Source organism: Vicugna pacos, chromosome 15, assembly GCF_048564905.1.
Source record: "Vicugna pacos chromosome 15, VicPac4, whole genome shotgun sequence".
In the NCBI taxonomy this organism is placed as follows: Eukaryota; Metazoa; Chordata; class Mammalia; order Artiodactyla; family Camelidae; genus Vicugna; species Vicugna pacos.
The window spans coordinates 55,501,577-55,518,780 of record NC_133001.1 but is presented as its reverse complement, the minus strand read 5'-3'; the positions used below and the strand labels follow the sequence as shown (position 1 = coordinate 55,518,780).

Genomic DNA, 17,204 nt, shown 5'->3' with positions numbered 1-17,204 from the left:
CAGAAGCGATGCTGTGCATTCCCTACACTGTGTCATCTTTCTGAGCACAGGAGGTTATCTTTCCCAGGCTCCTTGGAAGGCAGGTCAGGGACAAGAGCTCTAAGCATGTGAGTGGAATGATGTAGGCCACTTCCAAGCCGGGCCATTAAAAGTCCCCCGTGGGATTCTCCTTATGTTTCCCTTCTGTGGCAACCTCAGAGAACATCTGTCCAGATGTCAAAGCTACAAGGTGGAGGAGGACCACCCGACACACATCGGCCTCGATGAGCAATGTGTGCAGCTACAGAGCCATGGGAGCCGCCGACGTGAAACTCAGCACAGCCCAGGCAGTTTCCTACAGCTCCCCAGGCTGGCTGCTTCTCACCACCAAGACTGTTCTAACTAAATGCATGCACCAAGAGGCATGCCCAACACCTGTTCACCACAGCGTTTTTAATTCCAAAAATTAGAAATGAAATAATTGAGCGTCAGTGGTGGATTGGTTAAATAAATGGTGCAATGTTTCAATGAACCAACAGGTAGCATTTATTTAAAACCCTAATTTAGATCTTCATTTACTAACATGGAAAAATGTTCATTATTACATAGTTATATGAAAAATATTTGAAAACAAACTATACATATTATATGGTCCTAATTTTATAGGAAAAACCTCTCTGTATAACTACTTATTTGTGTCTATATGTATAGAAAAAAAAAACCTGGAAAGATATTCATCAAAATGTTATAATACTTATATCTCCCAGTAGTGGGTAATCTATTTTCTGAATTTTTTAGGGACTGTGTAAAAAAGTACTTTAAAAAAAATAAATTGAATGAATAAGTAAATTTAAGACTTGGTTGATTTGCCTGTTCTAGAGCAAATGCTCATTTACTTTGTGCTAATTTGCTGACTCACTCTGGTGTGCCACACTCCCCAAAACACTGACATCAGATAATCTCAACATTAACAGACCGAAGTGACTGCATGGCCAGAGACAGACATTGCTTCTTCGCAGTGATAGCTAGACAAATGACCATGGCCAGGCAGTAGGAACGTTATGAACAATTACAGTAACTACAGCAGCAGCACCCTGTCTTACCCCTAACGGCACTCAAATATACCTGAAACTTTCATTCTGATCAATCTCAGTGATAGTTTTCCCACAAGTGTTCTGTTTCAGTGATACCACCCCTACCCAGAGCATTCTCATTTTCCTAGGGATGCAGAAACTCTTCAGTCACAAATCTGTGGCAACCATTTTGTTTTCTGGACTAGCATCTGACATACAGGGAAGCATCCTGCACAGACGTGGCCAGTTCAGTCTTGGTTTCTAATGCTAGTATTTCAACAGAAGAGTGGCCAGAGCCTGATTTTCCTATAGTTTCCTCTTTGAACTTCTCAGACTATGAACTATCACCTTTTATTTATCTTGCTTATCTAGAACACCTAGGAGGGAACGAGAGAAACAAAGAAACAAGAATTCGCCTTCACTTTTGAGAATGTTTACACTTCCAGTAGGATTATTAAGAAAGAATAAAGAAAAAATGAGGGAAAGAAAGTTTTCTCATCCTATTTTCCACCCAACATGTGACTTTCTCTCAATTATAGTACTTAAAAATACAGAGTGCATCTTATGACAGTCTTAGCTATGTTAAAAAAAAACTTTTTTTTAAAATTCATCTATTTTCCTGGTTAAAACAAAAAGCTTTAAATACAAGGAGAAAAGTAAGTATAATTAAAGACCTTTTTCTTCTTAAAACAACTGAGAGAAAAGGCTTTCTAAAAATCAGAGATATTTGCTCCTAAGAAAAAAGTTCACATGTAGACTTACCTCTATATTATATTCCACCCCATCTGTGTTGATTCTTATTGTAATATCACCATCTCCTATGTGGGCTAGAACCCTAGAATCAGGCTCACCTTAAGAGGAAAAAAAAAAGTCATTATTAAAAAATATTTAAATCAAAAAATAAACTATGCACTACTGTCAATAAAAATCAGCCAAGGCCTTCATCCGTGTGGAATGCGCCTCGGCACTGCAGGGATCTACCCCCAAGCAACACTGCCCAGAAAGCAGCTGGGCAGTCTCACCTCCTACTCATCTGAAACTGGCCTCTTTCCCACAAACCTCTTAGGAGAATTATCTAGAGTGTGTTATAAAACAAAACAGAGTGTAGATTTTTCTTCTGGAATAATTTTACCTAATTTGGGGTAAGAAAGAACTAAGAGGAGGCAGGAAGCATGATTCAGAATATACAGGTCATGAACTGTACTATTTGGGTATTTTAGTGTCTTTTTTTTTTTTCTTATTGCAAAAAAATTTCCAGAAGTAAAACTGAAATTGCTTGATATATTTTCTTAAATAAATACGTAACAGGACCATAGAGTCAGTTACTTTATCTCCTATCTTTCTTTGTTTCCAATCTCATAAGGGAAGCCTACAATCCTTCCCCAGAGACAAGAGGTTAAATTTACATGACTTAAGAGGAAATCCCTTTAACCATCAATAGAGCTGGCTAGGAGGACATGCTGGATATACTCATTTCCTCCTGTTTGAATGTCTCTGCTTCCAGAGTACCAAGCTCAGATAAAAGACAAACAGTAGCACTTTACTGACCCCTTTTTCCTCCCCTCAAAAAGAATATGCCGGGGAGGGGGCGGGCGCTACGGTTCAGTGGTAGAGTGTGTGCTTAGCATGCATGAGGTCCAGGGTTCAATCCCTGGTACTTCCATTGAAAATAAATAAATAAATAACCCCCTAAATTAATTATTTAAAAAAATTTTTAATTAAAAAAAAAAGAACATGCAATCAAGTTCAGTCTGGACACCCAACCCACTAGACACAAGGACAAGCAAATAAATCTACTAACCAACCACATGTCCACTGAAGAAGTCCTGCCATTTGACTGGATACTCGCTTTCATTTTTCCCATCAACCACCACGACTTTGAAATTTTGGGGAAACCGTTCAGTACTTGACGTCAGGTATAATTTAAAATGCCTAAAGAAAGAATGCATCCGTACGTTACTCTAAGCACAGAAACCAAGCCTATTTTCATTTAATTAAACTTATGAAGTTGACAAGAGAGTTGACATTAATAAAGTACTATGCAAGTTATAACCACTGTTTCACTGTGGTACTTAAGAGTTAACACTGCCAGTAAGGACAGACTAATTTCTTTAGTTGTGAGAACTCAGCAGATCAAAAGAAACTAAAACTGGAGGGGAAAAACATTCAAAGAGCTTATACATTCATCTTTTCTGGAGACTCAAAAAAATAAGGAAATACACCTGGAGAGTTTAAGTTTGGAGTCCCTAATTTAAGTAAGGACTCCAACCTTAAACTCTCCAGTTGTGTGTCCTTATTTATTTCCTCAAAAGTTATTAAAGACTGAGATTACTGGGTACCATTTATTGAGCACCTACTCAGCGCCAGCTGCTCTGTACGTTGTCTCTACTTCACACAGTAAAAATTGAGGCTTGGAGGTTAATCAACATACTCAAGGTTACACAGCCAGTAAATGGTGAAACTGAACATTGAATTTAGTTTATTTCAAATGCCTGTACTATGGGGCCTCCAGCAATCAAGGTGGCCTTATTGCTGTGCAAATTAATGCTACTTCCTATATTTAGAAGTACTCCTGCTTCTTTTCTCCTTCTAAAGAGAACTTAACTTGAAAAAAGTAATCTGCAATTACCATGAGGAAAGTAAATATAAGGTACCCAGTACACACTTGAAACTACACACTCCAGCTTTTTAGTTAGCTTAATACTCTTGTTTTCTACGAGTTTCATTCCTGACATAAAAACTGCGTGTGGTGAGCAAGAATTTTCAATCATCATTTATAGAGTTCTTTCAGTGTGCCCATGAACAACAAAGATAAAGGTATGTTTTTCATCTCAGCCACAGGAACTAATTTTGTCAACTATGGTGTTGAAATGATAAAATGTTACTTCTTCATGGGTTTCCATAAGTCTAAACTGCCAGGAAGAATCTAGACTGGGACCGTCTCCATGGCAACAAATATTTTTTTAACTTTTTGAGCATAACAAGGTAATTCTGTGGTTTTTAATTGGTCATTGGGAAGGACAGACAATAGAACATTATTTCAGAAAACCATGGAACATTTTCTCCTGCTATCCTAAAACATATCTTCCCACACATTCACAGTTACAATTTTTTTCCCCTGTCAGTTATGCTGAGAACTTTGAAAAGAAGAGCATCCGTCTTACAAACGCCTTATTGTTTAGTTTAAGGCTCTCTAGGAGTCTCAATTTTATTTTTACTTAATGTTCTTTCCCAGAAAAAAAAAATCACTAGCGCTGCACTCTTCATTATCTATGCATCTGCTATATTGTAATAATAAGGACCAAGTATTGGTAAAACTCCTGTTTTTTGAGTTTCCAATGTTCACCTTTGAGCTATAAAACCTCCAACAGAAGATGTCAGTCAGAATTTATATTTTACTTTATCCTCCCCCAAATTATGTTGTCATGTACTTACAGACTTCCTTTAGCATTTTCATGTATCTTTCTGACCTTTAAGGATTTACGGTGACTGCAAACTGGTGTTAATCAGCGTGAATTAACATTACTTTCCTATCTTCTTTTGTATATACTATGAAATGATCATCACAAGAAGTCTAGTTAACATCCATCACCTCACATAGTTATAATTTTTTTCTCTTGTGTTGAGAATTTTTAAGATCTACTGTTTAAAAATCTAACTTTCAAATATGTAGTACAATATTATTAACTGTGGTCACCATGCTGTATATCATTATACCCTCATCACTTTTTTATAAACAGTGTAAGTTTTTGAGGAAGCTTGTACCTCATATCTATTTTTAATGATCCATAAAGTGGACCATTTATGGTCTGGGTATATATCACTTTAATTGCTATATCAATTCTAGTACTCTTCAAATAATTTACGATATTTCACTTGTAAGAGGAACAAATACTTTTTTCCAAAAAAATTATAGCATTATCCAAAATAGTATTAAAACAAATTTACTAACTTTTTCATTACTTTAGAATAAAAGTATTTCTTGATTTATTAAAAAAGAGGAAATGGAACTTCTAGGCAAATTTTGGGGTTTTTTTCATAAAATTACTTTTTAATTCATTATGCAATCTCTTAGTGTTTCCACACTTTTTCAACCATTAATGGTCAGTCACATCAAAATTTAATTTTATGATCTTAAATTATTTCGCTTTCCTCTATCATTTAAAAACACAAAATCTTCTCATTTATCATCACCATCAAATAATGAGTGACTTCACATAGGTAAGTTCAGTCATCTACCAACTGATCATTTCAAGTAGCCCAATTTTTTTTAAGAAAGGGCATGGGCTTTGGAGTCTGATAAACCTGGCTCACATCCTGTCTCCAACACCTATTCACTGTTTGATCTTGGCCTTAACCTCTAAATCTAAGTTTTCTTCATCTACAAATGGAAATAATACCACTTACAAACTGAACGGTTTTGAGGGTGAAATGAAATAAACTCCTTTAAAGTACTTGGTACAAAGTTCTCATAGACTGTTAGACACATTTCCCATTAACATTTAAGGTGAAAATTTTAATTACAAACTTCTCTGCTTCCTTGCACAGAAGATAAGAAGTAGTTATTGTTTAACTTGTTCTTAATGAATCAATGTCATCTATTAGACATGACAGAGAAGTATGTTAGTCCACGGCAATATCTGACCCTAGAGCAAGGATTCTACAGGCCACCTCAAGTCTAACTTCAGAAGAAACCCAGAAAACTAAATTTTGAGTTCTTGTCATTTTAAAGTTTCCCCCTCTCTTCCTTTGCTCCTACTCAATTCTTGCTACGATATCTCCACTCCTTCACCAAACTCCCCATCAGCATAGCAGAAATTATACAGGTTTTGGAATCAGACTTATGTTCAAATCCTTTATCTTCCACTCTCTAGCTGAGTGAACTTGGGCAACATACCTAACCTCTCTGAGCCACAGTTTTTGGGGTGTTTTTTTTTGGAGGGATTGCCTTCAAAATGGGAATAACAAAACCCTCTATGCAGGATATAGTAAGAATTAGAGGTAATATATGTGAAGTGCCTACCGAAGTAAATGACACAATACACCTAAGAAACTATAGCTATTATCATGGTCACCACTGTGCTCAAATTTGCTATAGGTCTAGAAGCTACGTAACCAATACCGCAATATTTTGACGTAAAATCTAACAAAAAGAAATTATTCAAAAATAATCTGATGATGGTAATGATTAGGAAAAATAAAAATAGATATAGTAAAAAATATTTCCATAAAACATCAGTAACACATGTGATGATGGACTCATTTTCTTAATATACTAAGCACTACGACAATTCAGTAACTAAAAGGATAAACCCAACAGAAAAATGGTACATGGGTATGAAAAGGCAGACAGCAAAATAAAACAAATGACTTATGAACACATGAAAAGATGATCAACTTCACATAAAATGAACATCAAAACTGTAAGATACTACCCCTTTCAGAGGAACAAAAGTTAAAGGCTGATAAAACCGAGTATTGACAAGGAAAACAGGAAACAGGTGAACTCATATACTGTTGCTAGAAGAATAACCTGGTCTAATGTCTTTAGGAAGAAACATGTCAATTTTAATAAACATTTATAACGTGTGTACCCTTGACCTAGCCCAGGAGTTCACATTTTAGAAATGTATCCTATAAAAATACCCAGACTAGGTATATTTATAAAGATACTCACTGGAGCATTATTAGTTTCAGGGAAAAAAATCACTTTGATTAAACAATATCCGTCTATAGAGTACTAGTCAATAAAATTGCTAAAATTTTATGCAATAGGAAGATTTATGCAGCTTTAAAAATGAGATAAATCTATGTTATCTATATCACCTATATACATATAGATCTACATAGAAAAAACATGCATTAAAATCCTCTGGAAGTTAGTAAAATCTTTTGGAAGACAGTACTTAGTAAAAGGTTGATAGCTCTAAATGGTTTAAAGGATTATAATCATTCAATTAGTTTAAATTCTTGTTAGAATTCCATAAACATAAATATACCATCATTAATACCTTTGGAATACCCACTGACCTTTTTAAAATAATTGTCAGCATGAATTTAAGCATAAGTAATACACTATTATAAGAATCATGAAAACGAATATATGTATGTACATGCATGACTGGTACATTATGCTGCACACTAGAAATTGACACATAGTAACTGTACTTCAATTTTAAAAATTTTAAAATAAAAAATAAAAAGAATCAAGACAGACTATAATTGTATCAATTACAAATCTTTAAAGTGTAACTTCCTAAAATTTCAGTAGACATTCCTATTTTTCAGTTTTTACCAAACCAAGTATCCCAGCACTCCAACATCATTCTATGAATAATTCAAATTACCTTTTCAAGGCTGAAAAAGTTAGTAGTGTTTCTAAGTGTGTTGAGGCTTGTAGATCCCTTTTTCTTACAGAGTGCTGCTGGATATTGGATAAAGAGAGGATATCGTAGTCTGAGAGCAAAGAATCAAGCTTTTCTGAAATACAGGTAAAAAGGTTATTAACACCTAAACCTACTAATCAATTGTAACATCATTAAAATAAGAGAGTCAGACAACAATTTCTTCCTAATATAATGCCCCAGTGCGACCTATTAAGTATCCTTATCATGTATGTGTACACACACACACACACACACACACACACAGGCCTAAATCTAATCAAGATCTAACTTTCAGTTTTTAAGACAAAAAGAGACTAGATGTTGCCAAATTAAATAACAACCTTAGGAAGTAATTAGCCACACCCAGAATGTTCCACTCCTGCAAAACAGATGACCCAATTTTCTCCAGGAAACAAATGGCATGAGGAAGAAGGGAGGGGTGGAGACAGAAGAGACTTAAGAATACAGCAAGCAAACAGATGTGTGAACTTTTTTGGACCCTACGTCAAACAAATCAGTTGTGGAAAGATTTCTGTGACAATCAGGGAAAGGTGAATATGAGTTCATGTTCACATCAGATACCAATAATTTCGATATCTCAGAAAGTATCATAGCACGCAATGAGCTAACTTCTAAATGCAAGGCACTTCTGGCTCCTATGTTTAGAATTTCTAAGATCAAGTGTGCCAACCTGCCCTGCCCATTGCCCACCTAAGCTAATTGATTCCTTATCAGTTAATGTATGGTCACAAAGAGCAACAAATCTATCAATGGCCTGAGCAAACCAAAACTGAGAAAGAAAAATCACATATTCCAAATTAAAGAAAAAAGAAAAGTGGTAACAGCCCTATCGCTGTTGCTCTCAACAGACACAGCAGAATGTTAATCTACTGGACACCAGGAAGTAGAAGTGGTAGGACCAAACGGATCCCCAAGGGAAAAAAATCAACATAAATTATTTTCCCAGACTGACTTGGAACCCAAGAAAGGCAAAAGCAAGAAAACTGCCCCAAAGAGAGAACAAGCACAAATAAGTTTCTATTTGGTACAGAGCGAGAGTAAACACTATAGATCACATGCTACCTCTGTAAGTCACCTCTTATCAGCAGCAACTGCTTTCTCTCCCACAATCAGGAGGATGTCTGGAAGACAAATTTTGGTGACTTAAGTCCCTATAAAAACTGTCTAAAAATATTTGAGCTGATGCTTTCCTTTTTCTATCAACAAATATCACTGCAGAAGCAATGGCATTCAAAATCATTCCACTGGACTGAGAGCATCCTCAAAATAGAGCAGCAGGAGCTTAAAATACAAGTGTATTACTACTGTGGTTAAATATGCTCACAAAACAATTTCTAAAAGAAAGAACCCACTCAATACTTTTCTCCTTCCTCTTCCTCTAAATATCCTCAATTGGTTTCTTCATCAATTCATTCATTCACTGCTACGTGCCAGGCACTGGTCTAAGTACTGAGATAGAGCACTCGAGGGAGCAAAGTCCTTGCCTAAAGCAGCACTCATTTTGTGTGGGAGAGACAGACAACACACAAGAAAACACATGTCAGTGCTGTGGACATGAAAGCAGGACAGCAGGCAGGCAGCAAGAAGGGCCAATCTATACAGAGAGGTGGGAAAATGCCTCACTGTCATGTAATATTCAAGCAAACCTGAAGAAAGCATGGCGCAGGAACACTGCTATATGGTTAAAGCAAATTTAATCAAAGTCCATCCAAGGCTCTAACTCAAGATAAGATTAAATAAATTGGTAGCAAATTTCACACTTGTTAGGTACTACCCATTTTCTGTTAACAGAAATTCCCTTTTAAATTTAATCCAGAGGAAAGCTGTTTCAGAAGGCATCAATCTCTTTTATGCCAATGGATAGTTACTGGTGATTTGGCCTGGCTAACTGTAATGCTTAGAGGCATCAACGAAAAACCTTCAAGAAGCTTATCATTTATTCAACAGTTTTTGAGTGTGCTGTTTCCTACCAGACACCATTCTGGATGTTTTATGTTACGTCCAAGAACATCGTTGGGGTAACAGCCCCATTTTAGAGATGAAGAAACAGACTCGGGGAAAATAACATCACAAAGCTAATGTAACACAGCACTAGGATTTAAACTTGGGCCTGTCTTGGCTGAAAACCCCAAGCTTTACTGATGTCAACTTTTGAAACTGCTTAAAAATAGCCTAGCTCTTCTTCGACCTTCTACTTCTCGGCCTCCTACTTTTTGACATATCAGTCAAACATGACCTTGCCTCCCACTGAATCCGGATGCCCTCTGTTTACACCTTTCTTCTGGCATTTTTCAGTTATATTTGTCCTATCTTGCAAATAGATTTTAAAATAGCCACAAGTGAGCTCTGTTTTAAAAATCACAGTATCCTTACCTCACAACACCTGGCACAGAACCTTGCACAAAATAGCACTCACTCCTATCTTCACAAATTGCAAAATTCTCAACACTGAGAGGCTAATACAATCCTTTAGCTCTTTGAAGTCCCTCAATCAGGTTGCTACATGGACTCCGTTTCATTCAAGATCATAATCACTCCAACTGACTGCAAAACTTAACCTCAATACTGTAGTTTCATTGTCAGTAATACAGGCCAGTTGTTTTCAAGGTGTGGTCCCCATACCAGCAGCCAAAAGCATCACCTGGGAATTTGTTTCTCCCCTCACTCCTCCTTAATTGGAAATTCTAGGGGTCAGGCCCCGCAATCTGTGTTTAATGTGCCTTCCAGGTGATGTTAATGCACACTCAAGCTTGAGAACCACTGAACTAGGCTAAACTACAGAAACAGCTCAAAATGAAGAAAAAAACCTTTACGCACAAAGATGTTCATGGTTCAGCTTTGCATATTTTTAAAAACAAAAGTTGGAAACAAAGTAAGTTGACACCTGGGAAACAGACATTATACCACTTCCAAATGACAAAAACAAACAAACAAAAAACAAACAAAAAAAACCCCAATGCAATCATTTAAAATGTTAACAGATTTTAAGAACATGAGAAAATACTTATACTATAATATTAAATAAACAAAGGTAGATTAAAAAACTATTCATATCGCATGATCTTAACTATGTATAAAAATAGGCCTAAAAAAATAAAAGTAACATCATTGGTTATCTTTAGGTATTTTTCTATAATAAGCACTATTTAAAGGTAGCTTGCTAAAGCACTTTAAAACACTTAACTAATATGTTTCAACTGTAATTTGCCCTCTTTTAATAACAAGACATCTCAAATTGGATGTCCCGGAGCCATTACAAACAACACACTAAACGCGCTCTCCTCGCCCAACAACCCGAGCTCCCGCTCTTCAAGTAACCTCTCAGATGCTCAGCATTTTACCACACTTCTCCAAAATTCCATCCATTGGTAATCTAATATCCTATAGCTTTTCAACAGAATTTGTATTTCCCCCACTTCCCAAGAGTTTATTCTTTGTCCATATCCAAAAATCTCAAAAAACTCAAGTATAAACCACTTAACTTCTTACAGTAGGTTTTATGACAGTTAACACGAGACAATGCTACAAAAACTACCTTTCTTATTAGCTTAGTATGTGGCCATATTTTTTAGAAACTCCAACAATGGCTGCCCAGCACTCTAGAATGAGAACACCTTCCTTGCTTTCTTCAAGTTGCTCCAACAATCACCCTAAACAACTGAGCTTTTCTCATTTCTGCTGGCTACAGAGACAAGTTAGAACACAGACACAACTCAAGAGGTCAGACTGGAGTACTGCATGATTTAGGTCCCCACCCGCTCCCTGCCCTTCTCTGCCACATGCTACAGTTTCCCCCACTTGGCCTCTCCTGTCTAGTCCTCCTTAGGGACCCTACCCTTCCTCTCTTTGGTATCTTTTCCACACTCACTCCCACCCCTCCTTTCTTGCACACACATTCTGCACATACTTTTCCTCTTTCCACTAGGCCACACCCTGTTCATTCTACAGATGTTTATTGAAAACCTCCTCCCTTCCAGGCACTAGGGATATAAATGAGGAGAAAGAGAACTATATTTCTAATTTTGTGATATTGAGAGAAAGAGCATCACACAAAAATGATAAAGTATGTCACACGCCAAGGGAGTGGAAGGTGCAAGAAGTTACGGAAGGACACACAGGAGCATGAGCCCTGCCTGGCAGGCCAAGGATGCTTTCCCAGGGAGACTGTACTAAAGACCAAAAAGATTAGGAGGCAGCCAAGGGAAGAAAGGAGAGGATTCTAAGTAGAGGGCATACCTATGCTGACATCCACAAGAAATACAGAACAAAACATACCCAAAGAAAAGAAAGCACCTCAGTGAGGCGGGGGTGTTTACAATGGCACAGACGATGCGAAGAGGTTTGAGGCCGGAGAGCAGGCAGAGGTCGTGAAGGGCAGTGGAACCACAGTCAGGACTGTGGATTTTCTACAAGGGCGACAGCTGTAAGTGAGAAATTTCATCATGACCGTGAAACCAAGTCCCCCTCAAACTGAGCTCCTCTTCCGAGTTTATGATTAACCTCTCTATCCAAAACTTTATTCTTTCTTGTCCAGCCCCTGTTGCCCTCAGGATTGAAGAGTATCAGAGAAAGGGGGGGGGGATGAAACCAAGCAGGACCCTGCGGGGAGGGGAGTCACAAGCCTTTCTGGGCCCCTGGTTTGTTTGTAGAAAAAGGCTTTAGTCTCCTAGGCTGACACTGAGTTCCAAAGAGCAGATTCAGGCAATTACTAACCAGAGAAGTGAGGGAATGCAGAAACAAAGGAAAAGAAGTCAAGAAACAAATAGTTCAGGGATAAAACAGAGTCCCAGTTCGTCCTCAATGGATATACAGAACACTCTGACACAAATCTTTGAGTTGTCCTGCAAGAACTAAGACTCCCCCCCCCCCCAGTGGAGGGCGGTGACTACATGCTGACCACAAACACAGAGACCTCAGGCTGGGTGGAACCAGAGGTTGATGGTTAAGACTCATGAAACACTACCCTGTTACCTCACCACCAACCAATCAGAAGAAAGCCATGCCCCCTGCACCTTCACCCCAAAAGTTGTCTTTAAAAACCTGACACCCTAGCCAGCCAGGAAGATGGATCTGAGACTAGCCTATGTCTCCCATCTTCTCCATTGGCATCCTCCTAATCAGTAAACCTTTCTCTGCTCCAAACTCTAACATTTCAGTTCGTTTGGCCTCACCGTGCGTCGGGCACATGAACTTGGGTTTGACGACTGCAGTGTGTAGAATGGAGAGAGGGGACAAGACTGGAGTCTGGAAAATCAGCTAGGAAGCCACTGAGCCATCCAGGGGGAGACCACTAAAAGACTCCCAGGTTTTTGGCTTGGATACCTGGGCAGACAGTGGCACCACATTCACTGATAAGAAAAGAGAACTAGGGGCAGGTTAGGGGGAGGGATTTGTTAAAGAGAAAAACCACAGGCCTGCTTTCGCCCATGAAACCAAAACCTAGGTTTAATACTTAATTGCAGTTTCAACCTTCAACAGAAAAGTCATCTTCATCAACTAGTTTGAAACTGTCTGGTCAGCACCAATGAGGTCATCTGTCACATGGCCCCCTCCATCCCCCAGAGGAACAAGAGGTTATCTATGGGGTAAAAAACACTTGCCAGTTCCTTTCCCTGCCAAAAGATGTCCAGGCCTAAAAACAATCCTTTCTTTTCTTTTGCTAATAGCACCCTTGCCCCACCCTTCTTCCTATAAAAAATCCTTCCATTTGGTACAACCACTCAAAGGGCCCTTCCAGTTGCTAGACAGCATGCTGCCCAATTCATAAATCACCTAATAAAACCAATTAGATCTTCAAATTTACTCGGCTGAATTTTGTTAAGAGGTTGGTATAAGGCGGCAAGTAAATGCTGAAAGATTAAGTTCTGTACTGTATCTTGTTCCTTATATACAGTTTACAATTATTCATCTACATAGAGGGGGTGCGGGCATAGCTTAGTTGGTAGAGCACAAGCTGAGCATGAGTGAGGTACTTGGTTCAATTCCCAGTACCTCCATATAAAAAAAAAAATCATTTACATAGAACTTTTTTGCATTGTCACGTTTGCAGTTACGTCACTGATAAATCATATAGTGATTTTATGTGGGGAAAGAGTAAATCTGTTATTCCATGATTTTTTTCAAACTCAACATCAGTGGTAAAAAAATGGAAGATACTTTGTTCCTTTTTTATGTTCTCAAATAGAGAAAGCTTGAACTTCAGGCCTTTCTGGATGCAGACATGGAGTGGCCTATAGAATATGTGATAAACCTTCCACTCCACCCTTCTCTCATACCTGATTTTAGTCTCTAGAATAAGGTTTCAAGGCCACTGACTTTAGTACAATGACATAAAGTATACCCTTATTCATCAAGACCAGAGTCAACTTTTTAAGATACACTGATTTTGAAATAATGAAGCATTATATGAGAAGAGACTGGGAACATTTGTGAACTTTTCACTCAGTTTCTCTTTTCTTTCCGCAATAAATTGCATCTTCCTGGAATACAACTTGCAAGTGTCACGCAGAACCCTGTAGCACTCTGCTAGCTCTCCAGGGCTCCACTGCACAAAGCACACAGAGTTCCCCCAGAATGCCACTGTCAGTGTCACGCTCCTCCTGTCAGAACTGGAAAGGATTAAGCCAGGGCTGCTGTCAAGTGTTGATCCTACTTGTGCACAAGACACATGAGACCTGACTGCTCTTCAGCACTCCCCAAAACATGCAGGACAAGAGAGGCCTGGCCCTAGATGTGGGTGAGTCCCTCCCTGGGACTAAGGGAGGAGAAAAGGAGAGCAGCTCTGTCTGCTACGCAGTGGACCTCCGAGCCTGGGAGCTAAAAATTAACTTTATAGGCTTATACTAGTTAGGAAGGATGGAGGATGAGCTGCCTCAAATAATTCCTTATCATGAGCTCTTCACCTGGGCTGGTACTAAACCTGGACCAAGACACTCCAGCAAGACCCAGTCACATGGAAACTCTGAGCCAAAATGAAAGTAAATGAAGTCAGCAGAGCCCATGGGAACCTCTGAAGAATCCTGGATTAGTCCACAAGTCTGTAGCTGAAACCAGCGCAAACTCAGATGAAGCAATGAGATTACTTTCACAGTTTCCTGCTGCCTGTTCCTAGATCAAGCCCTGTCTTCTATACTCATTCTTCTAATCAAACAGATAATTTTGGACATGTTATATATGTTAAGTGCCCATGAGAACAGAGGTGGAAACATCAAGTGGGCAGCTGGGTACATGAGAGTGAAGCTTTGGAGAACAAGTCTAGGTCAGAGATCCATCATATCAGAACAGTCAAACCAGGGCAGCAGATAAGACTTGTCAAAACCTACAACTCTTACTAAAAGGAAGAAAAAAACAAAACAGGAGGGGTGTGGGGAGGAAGACACCCATCTCCTCGGTTCATTCCAGGACTAAGTCAAGGGATATAAGAAAAAGCACTTCATTTCACTTCCCTACCTCAGTGAAGCCTATTCCTGCCCCTCCTTCCTTACCAATCTTCTGAAAACAGTCACCATCTCTTACAAACATAAAATGGTGAAGCACCCAAAATTCAACCACACTTGGCCTTGAAGGACACCTACCTACACTTGATGCTCTGGAAAACCCCATGAAGGCCAAAAGGAATTCTCCAGTTTCCCCACCACATTTCTCTGCTTAACTCTTCTCTTCATTCTATTTTAGCAATACAATTTATCTCTCTAACTAGTACAAAGCAGAACTGGATTAAATTTCTCTTGGAGCAGTTAGGGTGCATAAGTATTTCAGTTTCAAAGGAATGTAGCCTGTAAGCAAAATTAACATCAAAAGAGGAAGTGATATGTCAAAATACTGAGCAAAATGATACCGTCAATGAGAAATGAAGACTACAGTGTGGAGAATCCCCATGCCAGGAACCTCAAGGTGAGTTTCAAAATATGTTTCAGATACAAACTTTCATCCGTCATTTGTGACCTATATTTTTCCCTTCCACCCACTACATCCTTTTATTAAAAGTAACACAAAGCGAAAACTCTTTTGAAATCAAAGTGAGACTTACATACCCCAGTTGCAACTTCAACAAGATATCATTATGACTAAGCTCACATGACTCATAACTTTCCTAAATTATGCAATTCATAACAGTTCAACTGAAATAATTTTGAGTGACATGAGGAATACTCCAAAAGCCAGGATTCTATTAAATACTTTTGTTCTTCAGAAAAATGTTGTCAAATCTCTAATCAGTATTTAGCACTGTGGTTATGGTAACATTATAGGATGAGTAGGCTAATAAACAGTTACGATGCTCTTTATGGAATTATTCCTTGGACTTGACAGATTCAATCTAAATAATGGTAGGGTTAACAAATTACATCCAAAGTCATCAAACATACACAAAATCCTTCTTCAAAAGAAAAAATACCCACAAGGCATATATTTATCACTAATTGTGTGAACCTGACAATTCACTACACCTTTCTGAGACTCATTTTTCCTGGAGCTTTGTTTTAAAAACTGGACGCGACATCTAAGGTTCAGTTCAAGTCTGAGTCTCTAAATGTCCTGATTAGAAGTGTCCTTATTGTCCCTCTTCAGCTACTTAACCTTAAAGTCTGGGCTCAAGTATCAGCTCCTTTAGGGAGTCTTTCCTGGCTACGTTCAGCGCCCCTTCATAACAGAACACATTATGGTGGGTACTACTATCACTCTCCTTCGTCTGACCTTTGTATTTCCAGTGCCACACAGAATACCTGCATTCAGTATGTGTTCTTCAAACATCTGCTGAATAAATATGGTAGGTCTATGCGTTTTTCTGGCACCAGTGGTCTGCACTTTGCAAGTGAAAATACAAGATCAAAAAAGAAACCCTTCTGATCTCTGAATGTTGCTGAGAATTGATCTAGAAAGTAAGGTTTTCTTCTATACTATGTGCATTCCTAGGATTTGTATTACTTATTTTTCCACTTGTGAATAAGAGAATGATAATAAAAGTGAAACAACTGTGTTAGTGTGGTAAAAATACAACTTTAATATCTCAAAATACATATTTGTTATTTTTATTAATATTTATTCTTATGAAGTGGATCCTTACCCTACCCCTCCATCCTGACTACCCCACCTCAACATTTTCCTTCCATTTGTATCAACTTAAATCACATCTCAACACTTCTCACCAGGTTCTCCCTGGCCTTTCATTAAACTAATCAGCTGTAATCCATTTCAGTTTGAGATAACCACAAAGTAGTTCTTCAGCTGAGAATCCAACACCTTTAATACCCTCAGTCTACAATTTCTGTCCATTACATAAGAAAAAACAATTGTCAGGTAAACTATCACTGAAGCTACAGCTTGTCACGCTGGGGAATACACCGTTTCATACTTTCTTATTAATTAACCGAACTCTCTTAACAGATAAAGGACCCTAACAGTTATACAAACTAACTTTCACCAAATTTCATCTCTCTTGTTAGTCTATCCCTAAAATCCAGTCTCTTCAGAAAATCTAAATAACCCTCTACTTTCTAGGCTCAAAACTGATCAAATTGGTCATCTCTGATAATTTTTGTCCAAAATGGCAAGGCAGGCATTCACAGTAGTAGCATTAAGAGTTAGCCTGGCAAGTTTAAGCGCCTCCTCCCCAACCAGGACCTCCCATAAGCTACAATTTCAATAACTAAATAAACGCTTAGGATATTCGCAAAATGCAACTCCAAGATGAGTCCTCCAGTCACCGCCTTCCAACCAGACTGCTGCCTAAGTACCTCCTACAGTA

General features: G+C 38.3%; 1 protein-coding gene across 1 annotated transcript in view; it reads right to left on the bottom strand.

The window, feature by feature from the left end:
- The window catches only part of ADAM17 (ADAM metallopeptidase domain 17), a 43,880-nt gene that overhangs the window by 25,867 nt on the left and 809 nt on the right, over positions 1 to 17,204 (bottom strand). The window contains exons 2-4 of the mRNA XM_006197099.4: positions 7,400 to 7,532; positions 2,854 to 2,984; positions 1,815 to 1,903 (exon numbers count right to left, since the gene is read on the bottom strand). Of these exons, the coding sequence (XP_006197161.1) occupies positions 1,815 to 1,903; positions 2,854 to 2,984; positions 7,400 to 7,532 (353 nt within the window). The remainder of the gene's footprint in view (positions 1 to 1,814; positions 1,904 to 2,853; positions 2,985 to 7,399; positions 7,533 to 17,204) is intronic.